The sequence below is a fragment of the Syzygium oleosum genome, unplaced genomic scaffold (assembly GCF_021117445.2).
Source record: "Syzygium oleosum isolate NSW1041296 unplaced genomic scaffold, Sole_v2.1 Sole_v2.23, whole genome shotgun sequence".
NCBI lineage: Eukaryota > Viridiplantae > Streptophyta > Magnoliopsida > Myrtales > Myrtaceae > Syzygium > Syzygium oleosum.
The window spans coordinates 5,464,013-5,487,188 of record NW_026607507.1 but is presented as its reverse complement, the minus strand read 5'-3'; the positions used below and the strand labels follow the sequence as shown (position 1 = coordinate 5,487,188).

Sequence of the window (23,176 nt, the reverse complement as noted above, 5' to 3'; positions counted from 1 at the left end):
TGGGATGGGAGCGAAGCGTCGTTCGTGGATGGGGTGCCTAAGCGGGTGAGGGAGACGGAGCGCAGAGCGGAGAGCAGATGGGGAGCGCGAAAGAGAGAGAGTGAGTGTGGAGAGAGAGGGCTGTTTTTAAAAAAAATTTCTCCCAGCTTCAGCTCAGCTCAGTTCAGCTCAGCTCAGCGCCGTGGGAGAGCCTTCCTGACATGTGGGTCCTCTCGGACACGTGTTGCCACGTCAGAGTTGTTATTTCTCCACGCTGGAATCCCTAGTGGCACCCAATATTTTCTCGGCCATGAGGGGGTCGTACTAACAGGGTCAGTATGACTCTGTGCATGTAGAAACAATAAAGTGCAATGCTTAGAGGATGGCCCGAGTAAGTAGAAAAATTTGCTCCCAAAGCAGCTACAAACTTTTTTCATTATGGATGCACCGCAGCACACCTATATAATGGATGGTTAGCACACTCAGAGTCTGGCAACAGATTTCGCAATGGCTCTTCCTTCTTTGGTCGCAAGCTTCCTTCCCTCCTCAATTCACCATAGCCAACCCTCCTCCTCTTCCTCCTCCGCTGTGTCCTCCGGCCCTCGATTCGCGACATGCGGTTTGAAGATTGAAGATCAAGAGATTGCGAGACGTTCGGCGAATTGGAAACCGAGCGTTTGGGACTATGATTTTGTGCAATCACTCGGTGTTGATTACACGGTAATGATTTTCTTCTTTTTTTCAGCACAGAAGGATAGAAATTCTCGAAGTTTATTTTTTTTGGTCGAACAGAAATTCTCTAAGTTCAAGAGCTTGATTGTGCAAATTTTAAGTTCAATGACCACGTTGACTACAAAAATAACCTGAGTAAAGCAACCAAATGTACACTTTTTCCCTATTTTTATGTACTTTAATGGGATGAGTCCACCAATACAAAAAAGACACAACCAAAATAAAATTCGTCCTTTGAATTAGATATATGGATGTTTACTTCTTATGTACTTCTGTATATAATTTATATACGACGTTCGAGATATGAAACATCAATTTACACATTCATCCACTGCCACTCTATCAAATACACGACCAACCCCATCAACATTCTATTGGAGACATTAATAAACCTATTAATAAACCTGGTCGAAATAGCATATTCTCAATATATAGACACGAGCTCAACCGTGCCTACTCAAATGTTTTTGCAAATAAAGTGAGAATCGAACTGTTTCCATACGGGAGGCAATATTGAAGTCTGCTTGTGTATTGACTTTGATTAAGATCTCATTTTGCTGAGCTTTTCATGTGCCTAGGAGGATATATATACGGAGCAAGTCCGAAGGTTGAAGGAAGAAGTCAAGGGTCTATTCGACCGGGAGATGAATCAGGTGGCAAAACTCGAGCTCGTTGACGGGGTTCAAAGACTGGGACTAGGATATCATTTCGAGACAGAGATCAAGAACGCTCTTGGTTCCATCCATAACAACATCGAAGATGCTCAGCTTTCAGATGATCTCTATCCCGCTTCCCTTCGATTCCGGCTACTCAGACAACATGGATACAACGTACAGCAAGGTAGTCACCAACTAGTTAACCTCTTTAAATCATGTTGATGCACCAAAATTTACCTTACCATTCCTTTTTTTGGACATATAGATGTGCTTCAAAGGTTTATGAACGAGACAGGCACATTCAACGAATCGCTCAAAAGGGATGTGAAGGGGGTTCTTGGTCTTTATGAAGCTTCTGTCCATGGATTGGAAGGTGAAACCATACTTGATGAAGCTTGGAACTTTGCTTCTAAGCATCTGAAGGATCTAAACCTCGACAAAGTTCCCACCAATTCAGCGAGTAACGTGAGTCATGCATTGGATATGCCGATCCACTGGAGGCCAAATAGGGTGGAGGCTCGGTGGTTCATTGACATGTACGAGAAACAACAAGACATGATGCCATCTTTGCTACGATTGGCTAAGGCTCCGTTCGTTTGGCGGAAAATATTCTCCCGGAAAATATTTTCCGGGTTTTCCGGTGTTCGGGGGGCGAAAAACGTTTTCCGTGGGAAAATATTTTCCTTCCCCCCCTCACAAAATAGCCTAAGTTTATGGAAAATGACTTCCGCTTCTTCAAAAGCGGAAATCATTTTCCGGAGCTTCTTCTTCTTCTTCTTCACTAAGGTCGCCGGCCACCGCCGCCGCCGGTCGCCGGTCGCCGCCGCCGCCGCCGGTCGCCGGCGGCCACCGCCGGCGAAAAATATTTTCCGAAACTTTTTCATATTGGTTGCCGAACACCGGAAAATTATGTTCCGGGAAAACATTTTCCAGGAAAATGACTTCCGAGAAAATATTTTCCAAAAGGAGAATATTTTCCGCCAAACGAACGGAGCCTAAATTAGACTTCAATTTAGTGCAGTCAATCTACAGGAAGGAACTTAGCAATGTGGCAAGGTATACACAAGCACTCTATAGTTCACAGATGCAATCTGGCAAGGTAGGAGCGCATTTTGATTGACTTAGTCATCACATGACAAATTTTTCAGGTGGTGGGATGAACTTGGGGCGACCAACACGACCTTCTTTAGGGACAGGCTAGTGGAATGCTATTTCTGGAGCATTCTAATGGTTTTCGAACCTCAATATACAGCTTTCAGAGAAATGAATGCGAAGATCGCTTGTATGGTGACACTTATCGATGATGTTTATGACGTATATGGGATGCCGGAAGAGCTTGAGCTCTTAACAGATTTCATTGTCAGGTCTGCGTAGTATTAGAACCATCATCATTTTCCCTTGTAACTATTATTGCCAAGAAAAAAGACGGAATTAATTAGTCTATGAACGCTATGGAAAAAATAGTAAATGCTATATATTATAAAATAAATTCTTCAATGTGTTTTGGACCTATCATGGTTTATGTTAGCTTTTTTTTCTTCTATGTAATTGATTGGTTTGGGCTAATAACGTAACGGTAGGCACTAACTTTCATTATTATTGCTAAAAAGCGTATTCAGTGACTGTAAAATTCATAAGATTGCTGAAATTGTGATAACTTATCTAGGTGGGACATCACAGACATCGATAAACTTCCTCCAATAATAAGAGATAGTTTCATGCTCTTGTACAACACCACCAACGAAATTGGGTATTGGACAATGAGAGAGCAAGGAATCAACCCCATCCCTTACCTGCGGAAAGTGGTAATCTCGACTTGATAAATCGTTCACCTAATAATTTCTAGCCCGTGTAGGGCAATTCATTTTTCTATGGGATAATTGTCCAAAAAGTCCTAAACCTATTGTACAGCGGCCAATTCAGTCATAAACCTTTCAATTGTACCAATTTAGTCATAAACCTTTTGGCAATTTGCCAATTTAGTCCCAAACCTTTCAATTGTGTCAATTTAGTCTAAAACCTTTTGAAGATTTGTCAATTTATTTCTAAATCTTTTGACGATTTGCCAATTCAGTCCTTTCGGCCAATTTTAGCTGAAAATCGTTGACAAGAACGCTGGTTGTCCTACATGACACGGCCAGCGGACGGCCGACGTTGGCCTAGAAAATTTTTTCAAATTTCAAAAAATTACAAAAATTGTCCACGTCCAACACTGGTTATTTCACGTAGGATGATTGGCCTTGACTAGACCTCCACGTCAATGATTTCCGGTCAAAATTGACCCGAATGACTAAATTAATAAATCGTCAAAAGGTTTATGACTAAGTTGGCATAGTTGAAAGGTTTATGACTAAATTGGCAAATTGTAAAAATGTTTATGACTAAATTGGCACAATCGAATGAGTTAAGACTAAATTGGCCGTCGTATAATAGGTTTAAAAGTTTTTGGACAATTTTCCCTTTTTCCACTTCTAACTTTCATTATGATTTCTATTTAAACATTTGAGAATCCGTAAAAGTAGGAGAAAAGAACGTCCCTCGACTTGGTCATTGACCCACTCTTCGAATTCAAATCCTATAGTGGGCCAATGAATGCAAGGCGTACATAAAGGAGGTCCATTGGTACAACAAGGGCACTAAACCGACACTGAAGGAGTACGTGGACGTTGCGGTGAATTCAGCCGGAGGGCTGGTTATGCTGTTGACCAGTTACTTCCTAACCACGGATAAATTGACGGAAGAGGGACTTGATTACGTGTCGAAAATGCCCAGTGTCGTGCATTGCTCTGCCAAGATCCTTCGACTCAACAATGATCTCAGTACATCATCGGTAACTTATTTTTATATTATTCTTCTCCTTGTAAATAGTGGCTTATAAAAAAAAAAAGAGTACATCATTGGTATATTCATAGTGACAAGCTATTCTTTCTTATATCTTCGATACGAATGTGAGATGAGTATTTGGACTTATGTTTGTAATGTAACATCCTGAATTTCGACCTATTTCCGGAATCAATGAAATAGATGTTATTTCTCATTTCATTTTAGTAAGTCTCACCCGGAACTGATCATTCTCGGGATACTAACCTTTAGGGAATGGCTACCTAGGGAAATGTACGTGGACCTAAGAACTCGATCATGAGTCGACCTTCGGTGACGATCGAGGTCGCCATGACTCGAATAACCATAGGTCGATACGCGTAATCCCTAAACAGCCGCCCGTTAGTGAGAGACCCTAAAATTGAGATTGGGCAATTTTGATCGCGAAATTGGATCTGGACTTGGATGTCGATTTTTGAGGTCGTGCACGACTATTTTTACGAGGATGACGTCATTTTAGTGTGGCCAATGATGTTTGGGGTAAGTACGGTCGAAAAATGGAATTTCGACCCAGAACTCAGAAATTACAGTTTTGCCCCTGTGGGCACCGAGGCTGGATTCGGAGGCCGTTTGAGGTTATTTTTCGCGGCCAAGGTCATTTTGGGGTGGCCACGCACATTAAGAGTGGTTTTGGCCAAAAATTGGAATTTCGACAAAAATTGGAAAAATAATATTATTTTATTCCCGGAACTTCGCAGTTGATTTTCGAGGGCTTAGAAAGTGAATTTCGCGATTCCGACACCACATTATGTTGGCCACGCACATATGGAACGCGTATGTGCGAAAATTGGAATTTCGCCCCGGGACCGGAAAATTACCATTTTGCCCCTGGGCTAATTTTTGGGTCCGAATTTTTTTTGGATAAATTGGGATAATTATGGATAAATATCAGCTGCATCCTTGGGGACCATTGACCCTTTTGCCCCTCTCTTTTTAGATAAGAATGAATATGAACCATTTAATTAGGGGCATTTTAGTCCTTTTTACCTAAGCTTGACACATGGCACCCCTAATTAAATTATTTGACCAAGTTGGCTGATCTCTCTCTCTCCTCACTCACTCTCACGTGCAGACCAGCCCTCTTCAGAAATTTTCTCCCCATTTTCCCACCTTTTCTCTCCACTTTCTCTCCATTTTCCTTCATTTTCTCTCTCGCCGGAGTTTCGCCGGAGCCACGCCGGCCAGCCGTTCCACCTTCCCGCTCTAGCCGAGTTAGTCTAGAGTCCGGTAAGTCGCGATCTAATCCCTATTCAGGACGTCGGGTATTTTCGGACTCGTTTGGGTATGATTTAGAGGATTTAGAGGGTGATTAAGGTATTGATCATGATTATTGGTGGTTAATCATGGCTATTGGTGGCTGAGTATGACTGTTAGTGGTTGTTGCGGGTTGGATTAGATGTCGGGAAATGAGTTTTGGCTGTTGGAATTCGGTAGAAATCGATTCGGGCTTGAATCCGTGAGGTTCGGGGTGAATCGCGGATTCGCGGTTACTGTACCCACCCGGTTTTCTATTTTTGTAGAAAATTTTGAGGGTCGAATTTGAGGAAGTTTTCTTCATGAAAGTTGTTTCCAACATTTTGAAGTATAACATATATTAATTTGGGAATTTTTGGAAATCATTTGATGCCATTCGGAAGTCCATCTTTGGACCGAAATAAAACTGCCCGATTTACTGTTCACCCGCCTTCGGGTCTGTTCGAATTTTTATAAATTTTTCCAGGCCTATTTTCAAAATACTTCCTTCACAAAAGTTGTTGGGGACATTCGTGCCTATAACATATAAAAATTTAAAAGCTTTTCAAGGTGATTTGGGTGTTGAAATAAATGTATTTTGAGGACAAAATATTCTGTTGGAGCAAACTGATTTTGGTCTGATTTCAAGGGACAAAAAGGCATGGTTGCAGTTTGAACCGGATTTCGTGTTCTTCATAAGAAATGTTTATTGGGATGTGTTTTGTGACATATCCAAAATTAAGAATTTTTGGAGTTCGTTTACTATTTATTTTGATGGGATTTCGGTCACTGTATAAACTGCCCAATTTTACCCCGATTCTTTGGATGTTCGTTTTTATTAGCGGAATGGTGGGGGTGTCGAGGTTGAATGGTTGCTGCCCTTGTGGCGGGAATTGAGCCTGAATGTGTGTTTGAATGTGGATTGGTGATATGCCGTGTGTGTTTGGCCGTGAGATGTGGTGGTGTGATAGTGCATTTGCGTATTGTATTCGCGTGCCAAGAATGTGTGATTGGGTGGCGTGTTCGTGTGACGAGAATGTGAAATTGTGAAATGCGTGTGAGGTGTGCGTGTTTGGCAGTGTGTAGGTGTGGCCGTGTGACAAATGTGGTTTGAGTGGAATGAAGGTACTGGAATGTAGGATTGGTTTGAAAGGTGAGACCCTGAGGCGTGTACGTTTATGCAGGGTGAGGTCCGTCCTGAGGCGTGTACGTTTACGCGGGACGATGCCGTCCCTGACGAGATGACGATGCCCGGCCCGACGGGGTGACGATGCCTGACGTGGTCAGAAGACCGTTGGCCTGATGCGTTTTACGCGGGCGCGATAGAAGGAAAGTGTGTGTAGGATTCCGTCCTGAGGCGTGTTCGTTTATGCGGGACGATGCCGTCCCTGACGAGGTGACGATGCCCGGCCCGACGGGGTGTCGATGCCTGACGAGGTCAGAAGACCGTTGGCCTGATGCATTTTACGCGGGCGCGGTAGTGGTGGAAAGGTTGAGAATGAGCGGGAATTGGCTTGAGGTGCGAGGTTTGAGAAAGTGACGCGTGGTGTGAGTTGGTGTGCGAGTGTGTTTGTATCGCGTAATGCAGTGCGCGATTATGGGGTAAAATCTGCTAGGCATGGTATGGGACGTGCCCAAGTAGGTTTTGCTTTATAATCGAGGCACGCGCGCGGCTGTGATGTACTGCTGTGGTATGATTGGCGTGTGTATTGATATGTGGAAAGTGTGTGATGGCATGTGTGCAAGAATTGTATGTTGGGATTGTGGGCTAACGTGCATGGTGCGTATGCAGAGAGTCCAGGTATGTGTGAATATTTGATTGCTGGTTGTGTGGTTGTTTGGTTGCGCGTTTGGATGTGTCTGGAATTACGTGATAGCCTAGGTGGGGCTTAGGTTGTGACTTATTGAGATGTGATCTCATGGTTGTTTCAACCAAACCATTTCAGAGCCCCCACCTGAATGTCGAGATTGAGGTCGACTCGGAGTCGTCGGGTGAGCAGACAGCTGCGGAGGATTCAGGTGGTGATGCCGAGGACAGTGAGTCAGAGTGGACGCCTTCGAGAGGGCGTAGGGGATAGTTCTGGGAGGAGGATGCGCCCCATTTTTGGATAGTGCTGACCTAGAGAGCTGATCTTGATATTTTGGTGGTTTGGAGTTTATAGTTCGGTGTGCTTATAAATTATTTTGTGGTTTGTATTGGCGGATGATGTAAATATTTGGAAGTGTAATATATGCTTGGTGGTTTGACGATTTGTTCCTTCCTGGTGTTCTCCAATTTTAATGTCCGGGATTTTTTTATTGCTTCCGCCGCGAGTTAACTCTGATGGATCGTTGGGGTCGCCGACGTTATTCCCGGGACGTCGCACTCGTTCGACCGGAGGCGGGATGTCGCGAGCTCGATGGGGTTCGAGGCGTGACATGTAATCCATCAATATTGTCCTGCTTAGCATGAATTGGCACGAGGTGACAACTTTAAGGCGCTTGAATGCTACATGAATGAAACCGGCACTTCATAAGTGGCCGCGCGGGAACACATCAGGCATATGGTGCGTGAGACCTGGAAGAGGATGAATAATAGAGTCGTGTTTGAGGACTACTCGGTTCCCCGGTTTGAGCGTTTTCTCGGTGCCTGTTTCAACCTGGCACGAGTTTCTCATATTTTTTACCAATATGGAGACGGATTCGGCCTTCCCAGTCAGGAAACCAAGGACCATCTTGTGTCGGCTATATACGAACCTGTGCCCCTCGATTTGGCATGCATGAATGACCAAGGTCTTGCTTTCGGAGAGAGCCTTTGATCTTATTTGTCTTTCTTAGCTTTCGAGCTGGATTTGTGAGCTCTAAGATATCGAAGAACATGCTATTCCGTGCTTTGTGTGGTGGCTGATTATGTTATTACAAACAATATTCATGGCGATCGAATTTTATTTTATGTTGAATATATAGCTTCTTGTAATGGAGAAAAATTGAAAAGTGTTGTAAATTAAGTCAGATTGCAATCGATCGCAGCGGAATTTTAATTGTCAGCCATATATTCTCTTTGCAGAACAACGTAATTAGCACAATAAAAGAAGAACGATACACCGGAAGTTTTTACGTAGAAAACCCAATATGGGAAAAACCACGGGACGCTGATCTAGGAATTGCTCCAGTATAATCAAAGGATTACAATTAACACTCTAATGGTGTTTCTCTCGTAATAAATCCTCACGATTGTCACAAAACACATCCTCACTTGATGAACTCTCAAGATCTCTCGTATTTACACACATTATTGAAGGCTCTTGTGATATCTCTAGAGTATTTTCTGGTGTACACAAAAAAAAACCTCCAACCAAGCCCTTCTGTTTATAGCGGTAGATCTCCACCCAAGTTAGTAATCCTCCCTAATTGATTGACAATCACCTCCCAATTAGAAATCTCCCCAATTGATTGGAATTCCTCTAATTGGACAATCCCTAGAATTGATTCCATCCTGATATTCTTTCTAAATAAGACTTCTTATTTAGATTTTTTTCCTTTTCAGCGTTCTACCATAATAGGACTCCTTTCTTTAGGTATTCTTGATGAGCAATCTTCGCGATATTTCAAATCGACTCCGAACATGTTGGGTTGCTCCCAACAAATCTACCCCCAGCCCATCATGGAGGGTCTTAAACTTCCTTATCACTTCGATAAGCCAGCCTCCTTCCTACAGAATTTTAGTTTCTCTGTAGGTAGAGACTTTGTCAACATATTAGCACCATTTTTGTTCGCGTGGATCTTCTGGAGCTTTAATTGCTTCTCTTCCAACATTTCTCGTATCCAATGATACCTAATATCAATATGCTGCATCCTCGAATGAAATGTGAAATTTTTACTGAGATGAATGGCGTTTTGGCTATCGCAATGCACAACATACTCATCTTGCTTGTGCCCCAACTCTTGTAGAAATCTCTTCATTCACAAATCTCTTTGCTAGCTTCGGTGGTGGCTATGTACTCAACCTTCGTTGTGGATAATGCAAAGCACTTTTGCAATCTTGATTGCCAAGAGACAGCTCCACCTGCAAAAATCATCAAATAACATGACGTAGATCGCTTGTAATCTACATCTCCTGCTATGTCTGCATTGGTGAACCCTTCGAGCATCGGTTTTCCATCACCAAAATACAAACACAAACTAAATGTCCATTTAAGATACCTAAGTATCCACTTGATAGCCTCCCAATGTTGTTTGCCGGGGTTTGACATGTATCGGCTAACAATTCCAATAGCATACCCAATAACCGGTCGTGTGCACATCATCGCATACATGAGACTTCCAACGGCAAAGGCATAAGGAATCTTTAGCATCTTTCCATTCTCCTTTTCACTTGAGGGAAACTGCCTCGTGTTAAGCTGAAAATAATTAGCCAAAGGCGAGCTGACTGCTCTGGCGTAGCTCATGTTGAATCTTTGCACAACTTTCTCTACATATCTCTCTTGGGATAATCACAACTTTTCACAAGCTTTATCGCGCAGTATCCTCATCCCAAGTATTTGCTTTGCTTGTCCAAGGTCCTTCATGGAAAATTCCTTGCTCAACTCCTCCTTGAGCTTCATGATTTTTTTGATATCATTACCCACAATTAGCATATCATCAACATATAATAATAATAAAAAAATCAGAAAATCACTGTCATGGAACTTTGTGATGAACACGCAATGATCTCCTGTTGTCTTCTTGTATTCATTCCTCTCCATGAATGAATCAAATTTCTTGTACCATTGCCTTGGAGCTTGTTTGAGCTCATAGAGACTCTTCTTCGACTTGCATACAAGATTTTCTTTCCCTTTGGTCACAAAATCTTCGAGTTGCTCCATATATATCTCATCATCAAGATTGCCATGTAAGAATGCTATTTTTACGTAGAGTTGCTCGACCTCCAAGTTCAAGGTTGCGGCCAAACCAAGAACAACTAGAATGGATGGCATCTTTACAACAGGAGAGAAAATCTCCTCCTAATTAACTGCCTTTTGCTAACGAAACCCTTCATCACCAATCTTGCTTCGTAACGTGGTTTGGGGCTGTTTTTTGTAGCCTTTAACCTAAACACCCATTTGTTCTTGAGTGTTTTTTGGCCTTTTGGTAGCTTCACCAAAGCATAGGTGTGATTATCATGCAGGGATTGCATCTCTTATTGCATTGCTTTCATCCATTCCTTCTTGTGGATATCAATTTCCACTTCTTGTAAATTCTCGGGTTCTCCCCCATCAGTGAGAAACACATACTTTAGCGAGTATTTTATGTTAGGTTGCCTTTCTCTCGTTGATCTCCTTGGCTGCTCTTAAGGAACATCATCAACATCAATCGTTTCCTCCTCAACCTCATCATCAACTTCTGCTTCTTCTGCTTCTCCTTCTTCTTGAGCTTCCGCTCCAGCATCTCCACCATCTTCATTACTAATCTTGGCCTCAACTCCTTCGGCAGCCTCATCATTGGCTGCTGTCTCGGTTTGTGCTTGCTCAGTCGAATCATTCTCAACCTCTTTTTGTGTTTCAGCACCAACAGAATTTTGATGAGTCTATAGGCTCCAAGTCAACTAACTCTTCCTCCACACTTTGAGGTTCTTCGTACTTCTTGAGGTCTTTGATAGTTTGATCTTCAAAGAATACCACATCTCGGCTTCGAAACGCCTTCTTACTTTCGGGATCCCACAATCTATAGCCAAATCCTCGTGAGCATATCCCAAGAATATGCACTCCTTGGCCTTTCCATCTAGCTTGGCTCGTTCATCTCTTGGTATGTGTGAGAATGCCCTACAACCAAACACTCTCAAGTGACTGTAAGATGAATTCTTACCATTCTATACACTTTGTGGTGTCTCACCTTTGAGTGGAATCGAAGGTGACAAATTTATCAAATCTACCACCGTCCTCATTGCCTCCCCCGAAAAAGAGTTTGACAACTTCGCATGGGAGAGCATACACCTTATCCTCTCACATATTGTTCAATTCATCCTCTCGGCAACACCGTTGTGTTGGTGTCTTATGCACTATTTTCTCGAGCTTTATGCCATTAACTCTACAGTAATCCTCAAATGGCCCTCGGTATTCCCGCCATTGTTAGCCCTCACACTTCAATTTTCTGCCGGTCTCCCTTTCTAGTTTCGCATGCAAACCCTTGAAGGTATCAAGAACTTAATCCTTTGTCTTCAATGCAGTAGCCCACACCTTCCTTGAAAAATCATCTATGAAGGTAACATAATAGAAAGCACCATCAGCAGTTCTCAAAGTCATAGCATAAACATCGGTATGTAACAAATCAAGTCGATTGGCCTTTTTCAATGGTGAAATTGATTTAAAGGCAACTCTATTATTTTTTCCTACCAATACAGTCTTCACAAGGATTTATAGAGGTACCTTTTATGTCCGGGAGTAAATTCTTCAATGTGAGAAACTTCATTCCATTCTCACTAATATGTCCAAGTCTTTTATGCCAAAGCTCGATAGATACCTCTCTCAATGCATTAACATCTCTGCCGCATAACTTCACTTGTATGGTATAGAGTGATATATTTTTCACTCCTCTTGCTACCACCAAGTTACCCTTGGTTAACTTCCACTTCCCTTTGCCGAAGTGACTCACATAACCATCATCATCTAGCTTTCCTATGGAGATCAGATTAAGGTGAATATCAGGGACATGCCTTAACTCTTTCAAGATCAGCTTGCATCCATTGTTAGTCTCGATCTCAACACTTCCTATGCCAACAATCTTTGACGAGCCATCATTATCCTTTCTCACGAGACCGAAATCTCCAGCTGTATATGAAGAGAAAAATTCTCTCTTGGGAGCTACATGAAAGAAGGCTCTGGAATCAACTACCCAAGTGGTATCCTGACATGTTAAGTTGATGCTCTTATCAGTGCAGATTGTTAAGAAAACTTCCTAATAGATTTTGATGATGACAAAACTATCCATGAGTAAAGTCTGATATATACTTTGAAGTAATGCTTTTGAAGTATTCTAAGTCCAAACAGTTATATTCTGAAAGTCCAGACTTTAAGTTTATCAGAAGAAGTAATCCAGGTTCTGCATTGCAGAAGACAAAGTTCAGACTTTGTGCAAAGAAGTAGAAGTATCGCAGTTTATATATTGGAATCAATATATTCAGAATTTACCAACAAACCACTCTGACTTCAAGTTCTGAGCGCAAAGACCTTATCCAGACGTTATCGCTTACTCAGAACGTAAACAACGACTAGTAATCTGGCTTGGATTTCACTAATAAAAAGAATTGATTGATTCGATCTTAAAAGGCTATTTTGCAAGGAATATTTATATAGCAAGATATCCTAAGTTGATTGACAATCAAATCTCACGACAAGTTTATTTCTAAATGGAGAAGCTCTACTTGTGAAAACCAAATCTCTGGTTATATTGGCAACCGGATTTAGCGAGATTATGATTTTATCACTCAACGGCTACTCAATCCTTTATATACAAATCTATCCAAGATGAAGATTGGAAGATGATCCTCTAAAGACTGTCCAGCGGCTAGTTTGAAAGTGGAGGAGTATAAAAGGAGACAAATCGTCGAAGAGCAGTAGTAGATAGACGAATCCAGAATTATCCATTTCAAAGTCTGAGCAAACTCTGACAAGTTTTTTACTTGTCTTTCTCGAGCTTAAATCTGTGATCTTGAGAGACTGGTTATAAGAGAGATAGAGTGATCCTTCTGAATATTACTCATAACTTGTAATCTCTTGATCGATCAGCTAGTGGAATCCAGCTAGTAAACTGTTAGTATGGGAGAGTGGACGTAGGCTTGATCTAAGCCGAATCACTATACATATCTGTGTGCATATTCTCTGTTCCCTAAATCTCTTTATTGCTCATTTGTCTGTTTGCCATTCAAAATCTGACTAAAATCTGAATGTTGTTCAGACTTTGCTTGAGTCAATTACTTCCGCATTAAAATTGATCAATTTGAATTCAATTCACCTATTCACCCCCCTCTAGGTGATATTTGCTAGTCTCATCATGGATAACCATCATGTCTTCATAAACTATAGTGACATTTGTAGCTTGTGCTTCAACTTGCTTCTTAGCTGCCTTCGATCGACAATCTCTAATGAGATGCTCGGTTTTTCCACAATGAAAACAAGCCCTCTTCTCAACCCTTGGCCTTGAGGTTGAATGACCTTTAAGTCCACGGCTTTTGCTCCTCCCACAATCTACTTTCTTCCCTTGTTAATTGAAACAAGAGTTTTATCACCATGGTTATAGTAACCATCATCCTTGCGCCTTTGCTCTTCACTTAGCAATCTGTTCTTCACTAACTCCATGGTCAAGGCTCCATGGAATTGTGAATTGACACAATTAAGGTGTCCTAGTTTTTTGGCATAGAACCTGTCAGGAAGTGTGCATGCAATTTCAGAGTGATCATCCTCTCCATTGCATTGATTTGATTTACCAGCCCTTCCGTAGTGCCTACGTGTTCAGACACACTTGTTCCATCTTTGTACTCCATACGCGACACCTTCTTTATCAGGGTTGCTATGTTTCGAGATGCATTCCTCGCATATGTCCGCTCTAGATTTTTCCACAAATCATAAGCATTGTCTTCTTGGGTGAAGTTTTGAAAGATGCTTTGATCGAACCACCTTGTAATGGTGCCAACACATCTTTTGTTGAGGATAGTCCACTCATCCTCCTTCTCCTCCTCTTCTTCTAGTGTTAATATTGGGGCTTTTGAGGAATCTTCTCCTTCCTCTCCAGGTTTTGCTAATTTAGGAACTAGTGCTAGAGTCTTTACCATGCCCTTTGGAGGCATTCTTGTCTTGATTGGTATTTCCAAGCCTTTGATATAGAGATGATCCTCCATCTTGCACTCCACATTGTATAATTCGTAGCCGTGGGCATGATCATGTTGACCTTGTCTTCTGATATCTTTTACAACCTCTGCTTTGATACCACTTTGTTGAAAATTAAGTCAGATCGCAATCAATCGCAGCAAAATTCTAACTGTCAAAATCGCGCAAGATGTCATCGTATATTCTCTTCGTAGAAAAACGTAAGTAGCACAGTAAAAGAACAATGATACACCAGAAGTTTTTACATGGAAAACCCAATATGAGAAAAATCGCGGGACGTTGGTCTAGAAACTGCTCCACTATAATCAAAGGATTACAATTAACACTATAATGGTGTTTCTCTAACAATAAATCCTTACAATTGTCACAAAACACATCTTCACTTGAACTCTCAAGATATCTCGTGTTTACATACATTGTTGAAGACTCTTGTGATATCTCTAGAGTATTTTCTGGTGCACACAAAAAAAAACCTCCACCCAAGCCCTTCTGTTTATAGCGGTAGATCTCCACCCAAGTTAGGAATCCACCCTAATTGATTGACAATCACCTCCCAATTAGAAATCTCCCCCGATTGATTAGAATTCCACTAATTGGGCAATCGCTAAAATTGATTCCATCCTGGTATTCTTTCTAAATAAGGCTTTTTATTTAGATTTTTTCCTTTTCAGCATCCTCCTATAATAGGACTCCTTCTTATTAGGTATTTGTGATGAGCAATCTTCGGATATTTCAAATCGACTCCCGAATATGTTGGGCTGCTCCCCACAAAAAGAAAATGCTTTATATAGAAGAAAAGAAAAATCGATCAACTTTGACCAACGTTGGTTCAATGCAATTTGAAACGGTGGCTGTGTAGAAAGTTTTCTTCTACCATTGAGTTTTATTGAAATGGTGTCACAAAGGATTCTCCAAGGTTCAGAATGGCGCGAGGCTATTTCAGAAGGTTGAAATGTCGATGAATTAAATTGGATTGCGTATTTTCTTCTTCTCGAACAATACTACTATCTTTCTATATATATTTTTTTTCGGATCACTTAAGGGTTACTTTTTAAAAAAAAAACGATCATTTAAGTGCCAATTCCAATTTGGTTGCCGGAAATCCGACGTGGCCATATTTTATTAATTTCTTAGATTGACGTGGCTTGCCAGCGTGCCTAGTGAGCATATATTTCCCTAAACGACGTCGTCTACAAGTTTGCCCAAATATAAACCCTTAATCGCCAATTGAAGGAAATTCCCAAATTTGAAACTCTAATGACTATTCAATCGAAAATTGAAACCCTAATTCGGTTTGCCCCCAAAATTAACAGCTTAATTTTGCAAATGGAGAGCAGTAGCATGAGGAGTGGCTCAAATTTGTTTCAACGAAGCGAAGAAGATAAATATTATTGTTATTGTTGGCGATTGTAACTGGGCTACATCAGATGACCGAGTAATGAGCTTCAGTCACAATGACGCTGCATATGCGAGGCCAAAACACTACAAATCAGGCCAGAGATGCTGGGGTATTCCTATAACTGCCTGGATTTGATCGGCCGCCGGTGTTGCTAGAATGGGGGTGATATCACAGGAGCAACTGGACCAGGCTGATTTACTGTGGCAGGGACCGATTTAAAGGGTTGGAGCCCTACCGGGATTGCTGAATCTCGTCTATTGGTTGCTGATGTTATTGGAAATTTGTTGCTGTGTCAGTGGTGGCAGGGGATGCACGAACAAGTATTGACGAATGTGAGGACGAAACTGAGGTTCTGCAAAACGATGTCCGGGCAAAGTGCGGATGGAAATCGAAACTCGCTGGTGCAGTGGTAACCAAACGTAGTGGCAGGGCGACAGCGAGCGAATGATAGTGACAGGGAGTCGTTTGGCTTGGGAGTCGAGCGTTGAACGATGGTGGACCCTCCGAGCCCCATTTTGAGAGTTTCAAGGGCGACGTTGTTTTTCACCTAGGAGAGTGGTGCGATGTCGCTTTTACACAACCCAGCCACGTTGGATGGTGCTGCGTCATTTTTATTATTCACGTGGATGGAAGAAGGATAGTAGAAGTGTCAAAAGTTATGTTTATTATTCACGTGGATGGAAGAAGGATAGTAGAAGTGTCAAAAGTTATGTACGACGCTCATTTTAGTGCAAAAAGTTTTTTTTCGGATCACTCAAGTGCCATTTTTTAAAAAACACGATCACTTAAGTGCAAACTCCGATTTGGATCGTCGAAAATCCGACGTGGCTATATTTTATTATTTTCCCAGTCTTCCGTGGCTCGTCGACGTGTCTAGTCAGCATATAGCCTCTAAACGACGTCGTTTAAAAGTTGTAAATAGTGATCATTTGAGTGGCAATTTTTTTTAAAAGAGATCACTTCAGTGTCAGTCGTTGTTAAAAAGTGATCACTTCAGTGTCAATCGTTGTTAAAAAGTGATCGTTTCAGTGCCAAACACCGGCCCAAACAAGCAGCAACTAGCTGCACCACCTTGTGTAGCTCGACCAATAAGCACTAGCACTAACTTTGCACCAACAGCACATAGCTGGTGAATCTTGTGCTTGCACTAGCACATACAATAGTTGGTGCAAGCAAAACCAGCAAAACTAACACACCAGCACAACCAAAAGCAATATATAGAAATGGCAAAAACATAGACAAAATAAAGTCCATTGAAATTAAACTTAGTCTTTACATTTGGTCAATTTGAATAACGCACTAAAACATCTCAACATCCAGGGGTTGGCTTCCCACCAAACAAAAATATTCAACTCAACACTTAACAATATCAACCCCATCAATCTCTGCATCAACGCTTCTCTTCCCTAGGCCAAGACCCTCCGCTTCAAGGAACGGCTGTTGCCGCTGTTGCTGCGCTTTGCCTTCTTAATCTCCACTCTGATCTTGTTCAGGCCAATCACGACTTGCCTCTTCTTCCTGCTCCTGATCCTGCATGCATTGCATAGAGATTGCAGGACCAAAGCACAAATCGATCATAAGCTGCGTCAAAATCAAAACAACTATCGAGCGGTGAAGTAATCTTTGCTGGCTTATCATTCTCCATCACATTGACAAACTCAACCTCAAGGGGAGCTTCACTAGAGTCAGAATCATTCAAGTCTTGAGATGAAACATTTTGAATGCATTTTCCCTCCATGTTGACCTTCCTCGTGATCTTTTCTTCTACAAGTCTCCCACAAAATCCCAAATATACTATATTAAAAGGGATTAAACAAAGTATTATCTCCAGGATAGAATCATTGCCAAAGACAACTCCAGAGGGCCTTTTTGCCCCTTTTTAGGCCAAAACTGACAGAGGCCCCAGTTACAAGTATAGAACTAATAATAACATGACAGATCAAAAGCCTGTTGTAGGCCAATGAAACTCCATATTAGCAGAAAAGTTAAAGAGCTCAAAAAAGAAATTGCTTATAAAGCTTCCTTAATTGTGAAATGGAATATTAGCCAACTTAAGCTAACATAATTCAAAAAAATTTCAAAGGGCGTAAATTTTCTTCTTTGAAAGCAATAAGAGACACTGTTTTATGAAAGAGATGAAGTTAGAAACACGCATTGGAGCAACCTAACCAATGCAAACCAAATCGAGTGATTTCAGCTGCCTAACCAATGCAAGAATTTCGAGATCTTGATGAGATGGTCTCGCATGAAGTCCCGATCAATGCGGTCACTAACCTTTTCACCCATATCTGGCATTTGTGTCAACTCTTCGTAAGATCTAGTAGCTCTTCGAAGTCGGCGAAGTACGACAAACCTTTGCGATTGCCGAGAGACAACCCCCAAGCATCGGGATTGGGGGTGAAGAAGCGATCGCACTGTGAAATCTACTGAACTGAAGTAGGAAGAAGGAGGCTGAAGCGAATCAAACCCATAATGATGGATCGAGAGAGAGAGGTCGGTGATGATCTTGAGGAAGCTAAAAATGGAGCCGAAAAGCACACACAAAGCAAGAGAGAGAGCGAAACTCTATAGAGAGAGGGGCAAAAATCCACGTGGATTGGATTTTTTTAACAAATATGCCAACTCAGCTTATTTTTTTAATTATAAAAGCCACGTAATTATTTTGGCTAGAATTTCTCGCCGTTGGCACTTAAGTGATTGTTTTTCTCTGATTTGACACTTAAGTGAGTCGGTGAGAACTTTTGGCACTAAAGTGAGCGCCGTACACAACTTTTGACACTTCTAGTGTCCTTCTTCCCAAGTTTAATTATAAAAGCCACGTAATATTTTTGATCGAAATTTCTCGCCGAAGGTACTTAAGTGATTGTTTTTTCTCCAATTTGGCATTTGAGCGAGTTGGCAAAAACTTTTAGTACTAAAGTGAGCGCCATATGAAACTTTTGGCGCTTTTTGTGTCCTTATGCAAAAAAAGAGAGTGGGTCATTGTCTTCTTATGTGAGACATTATATCTTAAAGTCAATACTTCCATTAAAGCCAATAATAGAAATATAACTATCTTGTAGAAACTTTCTTGAAAAGAAGGCAGAAGGATACTAGAAGTGTCAAAAGTTGTGCTCGGCGCTCACTTTAGTGTCAAAAGTTTTCGACGCATCACTTAAGTGCCAAATCGGACATAAAACGATTACCTAAGTGCCTCCGACGAGAAATTCCGATCAAAATGATTCCGTGGCTTTTATAATTAATTTTTTTTATCCAACTTTGGCATTTTTATATTACAAATGAGTCCATGTCAGATTTTTATATTAAAGACTGAGTCGCCTATCTCCCCCTCCTTGCTGGTTTTCATGTTGCTCTTAATCGCATAGTTGAGCTTCGATCGCCGGATCCCGCCGATCCGCTCTAATCAGCATCACATCCGGCGACCTCGTCTTCTCTCCCAGTAGGAACATCATATCCTTGAACCTCATTTTTCTGCAACAGCATCGAATCAGGTCTCTCAAGGGAAACGCTGCTACTGGGGTCTGCTTCTCGGTGTCTCTTGCCCTTCAGCGATATCCAACTCTTCTTTCTCACTCGTCTTTGCGATCACAACTCTCCTCATCGTCAATTTGAGTCTAGTTGGAGCTGTTATGGTTGCCGTTGAACACCATCCAACGCCATTTTTCTTCATTACCTTATTTCGCCATTTGGTATGGATTTCTACTAATGTCATATTATGGAATCAAAAACTTACTCTAGTTTTGCATATAAGATCCTCACCTAAGACACTCATCATGTGTTCGACGGAATGCCGAAACCAGATTTGCATAAATTTGGGCAAAAGAACACTACAAGTGCCATAACTTGTGTACGGCGCTCACTTTTGTGCCATAAGTTTTTTTTGGATCACTTTAGTGCTAAAATTTTTTAAAAACGATCACTTAAGTGCTAAAATTTTTTAAAAACGATCACTTAAGTGCCAACTCCGGTCCCGTACACAATTTTTCGCCGGAAATCCGACGTGGCATTTTTTTTATGGGAAAAAACCATCAAAAACCCCAAACTTTGCCATCTGCGACACATTTACCCCGAACTTTTTTTTGTGACACCAAAAATCCCGAACTTTGCTTTTTGTGATACATTTACCCCAATGTATTTAGTCCATGGGCATTTTCGTCTTTTTTGCTTTTTCTTTTTTTTTTTTTTTTTTCCTTTCCGGCGAGGGGGGCCTCGCCCGGCGTCGGGCGAGGCTGCCTCGCCGGATCCGCGAGGGGGCCCTCGTCGGCGTCGAGCGAGGCGGCCCTCGCCGGCGTTAGGCGGCCCCGCCGGCGTCGAGCGAGGTTCGCCCTCGCTGGGCGAGCGAGGCGGCCCTCGCCCGACTCGAGCGAGGTCGACTCGTCGCCGGCGTCGGGCGAGGGTCGACCTCGCTGAGTCGGGCGAGGGCCGCCCTCGCTCGCCGGCGAGGGCCGCCTCTCGCTCGCCCGAGGCGAGGCGACCCTCGCCGGCGTCGGGCGAGGTCCGCCCTCGCTGGGCGAGCGAGGCGGCCCTCCCCGATCTGGTGAGGCGACCACTCGCCGGCGTCGATCGAGGGCGGCCTCGCCGGCGTCGGGCGAGGTCGCCCTCGCTCGGGCGAGCAAGGGCGGCCTCGCCCGATCTGGCGAGGTCGACCCTCGCCGGCATCGGCGAGGGTCGCCCTCGCTCGGGTGAACGAGGGCGGCCCTCGCCCGACGCCGGCGAGACCGCCCTCGCCGGATCGGGCGAGGCGGCCTCGCCGGCGCCGAGCAAGGGTCGCCCTCGCTCGACGCCGGCGAGGGTCGACCTCGCCCGGATCGGGTGAGGGCCGCCCTCGCTCGACGCCGGCGAGGTTGACCTCGCCCAGTTGGGCGAGGGCCGCCCTCGCTCGCCCAAGCGAGGGCGGACCTCGCCCGACGCGGCGAGTGTCGCCGTCGCCCGGGCGAGCGAGGGCGGCCCTCGCCCGACTCAGGCGAGGTCGACCTCGCCCGACGCCGGCGAGGGTCGACCTCGCCCGAGTAGGGCGAGGCCCCCCTCGCTCGCCCAGGCGAGGGCGAACCTCGGTCGACGCCGGCGAGGGCCGCCCTCGTCGGATCTGGCGAGGGCCGCCCTCGCTCAACGCCGGCGAGGGCCAAATGAGGCGCGCACTATAATCCACATTTGAACCCGAAATTAACCCCAAACTCGGGCCGAATCATTCCAATACTTTCAGCCTTCATGCAGCACATTCCAAGTCATTACACCTCATTAAAATGATCCCGTTAGACCACCAAAACCGCCATGAAAACAGCCGCTATTCGGTCTTCAATTTACACCCGCCAAATTCACAATTTCGCCCAATTTGAGGCACCTATGCACAGCCACTTCACAGCACTATACGGGTCATTAAACCTCAACTAAATCATCACACTAAGCCCGTAAAATAGCCACAAGATTAGTACGAAAACAGCCACCATTTAGCTCGCAAATTTCACTCGCCAAAACCACAATTTTTGTCCAAATCACAACTCTCGTGATCAGCCACCACGCAGCACGTTATGGACCGCCAAACCTCAGTCAAATTATCAGTCTAGGTCACCAAATGCGCCACAAAATCAGCCCCTAACAGCCACCGTTTGGATCACAAGTTTCTCCCGCCAAGTCCACAATTTCTATCCGAATCGAAGCGCCCAAGCTCAGCCGACTCACAGCACAATACGGGACTCTAAATCTCAATTAAATCATCATGATTAACCACCAAAACAGCCACGATAACAGCCCTTAACAGCCTCCACCATTTAACCCCTAAATTAACCTAATTAACCCCTAAAACCCATCTAGAAACACACATTAGTCTAATTAGGATTTAGGGTTGTACTCACTTGGAATCCTAAGCTTTAATCAAGGCTGAATAAGCAGCAAGGGTGGCTGGGCAGCAGTGGATCCGCGCCGGAACAGTGATGGCGAGCGGCGGCTCTGGTGAAGCCCTAGAGCGGCTGAGAAAGAGAGAGAAAGCAGGTGGGGGAGAGACACGGCGAGAGGGAGAGGGAGAGAGACGGAATGGTGATGGTGGTGAGGCGTGGGGCGGTGGCACCGACGGCGGCGAGCCGGACGAGCGCGCAGCCCGACGAGTAGGGCGGCGGAGACTCGGCCGAACAGGGGGAGGAGTCGGGCGAAGAAAACAGGGGAAGGGAAAAGAGAGGGGGGTCGCGGCGGCGACGGCGCGGTCGGCGGCTGGGCGAGCGGTGGCGCAACTCGGTAGGAGCAACGGCGGCGCGAGGCGATCGGCTTGGTGCGGCCAGGCGGAGGAAGAAGCAGAAGCGAAGCAGGAGTCGGGGCGAAGATACGAAGAAGAAAAGAAAAGGAAGAGGAAGAAAAGAAAAGAAAAGAAGAGAAGAGAGAGAGAGAAGGAAACGTGAGCGAAAAGTAGGGGAGGGGGTGTCTGAGGCATGGGCAGACGTGCGCAGACACGGCAGAGGGAGGAGAGAGAGAGAGAGAGAGGGGGAATAAATTTAAATGTTCAATCAAATAAATAATGCAATTCAACGGCCCATAATTAAAACCAACAACGTTCCGACGGTCCAAATTAATCCTAGAATATAATAAGGGACAAAGGCCAAGTTAATTAAATCAACTACCACGAGGGAGGTCTACTAGTCCAAATTCGCACCCGGTCAAAAACTCCCATTTTTCCATTATTCCTGACAATCTCAACGCTGGCCACAACAATATCGACACCGTCCAATTTATTTCATCCAGAAACTTCCGAAAATCGACTGCCAAGTTCGGGGTCTAAATAACGATCAAATTCGATCGAGTGCGATTCTAGCGAAATCTCTAATTTAAAAATAATAACCGAGAGTGATCAGTTCTCGGCGAGATTTTACTATAAGCACACTGACAAATTACACATTTTATAAATCCCAAAAATGGGCCGAAATTCGGAATGTCACACAATGGAAAGCGGCAGCAGTGGCTGTCTTCTGGCTACTTGAGAATCAGGTGAGTCTACATAGGACCCGTGCAATGTAACAAATCACACCCATTGAGAGCAAGTGATGTAAGAATAATTGTGACCCACGTGATGTTATTAATTAATGGTTTAATAAATTAAGTGCCAAAACATCTTGGTTATGAAAAAGATCAAAAGATGCATTTTTATTAAGAAGTTCCAGTTCCTCCGAAGAGGTGCGACTTTTATGAAATGGAACATGCTTTTATGGAAGACACCTATTGATAACCCATATAAATAGAGTCTGGTCCTCTCTCCATCCAAGAAGAACGAACGGTTGTATTCTATCCCCCATCAGATAAAATACGTTAGAGAGAAAAGTGGATTAAGAGAGAGATATCAAATTTCTACGTTTCTCCTATTTCTGCGACAATTATCTTCAAGGGCAACGCTATAGATAAATGTATGTCTTCATTCCTCTTATTGTGAAAATAATTAAGATATAATATCCTGGATTTCAGAATTTTTTCGCATA

At 43.4% G+C, this 23,176-nt stretch overlaps 2 protein-coding genes and 1 long non-coding RNA gene across 3 annotated transcripts in view; all 3 read left to right on the top strand.

Moving 5' to 3' along the window:
• Positions 1-7,996, top strand: part of LOC130134784 (alpha-bisabolol synthase-like) — a 90,317-nt gene extending 82,321 nt beyond the window's left edge. Inside the window, exon 7 of the mRNA XM_056302465.1 lies at positions 7,928-7,996. Within this exon, the coding sequence (XP_056158440.1) occupies positions 7,928-7,996 (69 nt within the window). The remainder of the gene's footprint in view (positions 1-7,927) is intronic.
• Positions 365-2,779, top strand: LOC130140968 ((-)-alpha-terpineol synthase-like). Its single transcript, XM_056321485.1, has 5 exons — positions 365-699; positions 1,290-1,551; positions 1,633-1,946; positions 2,362-2,423; positions 2,516-2,779. The coding sequence occupies exons 1-5, from the start codon at positions 487-489 to the stop codon at positions 2,739-2,741; spliced, it is 1,077 nt and encodes a 358-aa protein (XP_056177460.1). The 5' UTR covers positions 365-486; the 3' UTR covers positions 2,742-2,779.
• LOC130140975 (uncharacterized) lies at positions 5,423-7,736 on the top strand. Its single transcript, XR_008818938.1, has 2 exons — positions 5,423-5,474; positions 7,427-7,736. It is a non-coding gene; the product is annotated as an uncharacterized LOC130140975 (long non-coding RNA).
• Positions 7,997-23,176: the final 15,180 nt, after the last annotated feature.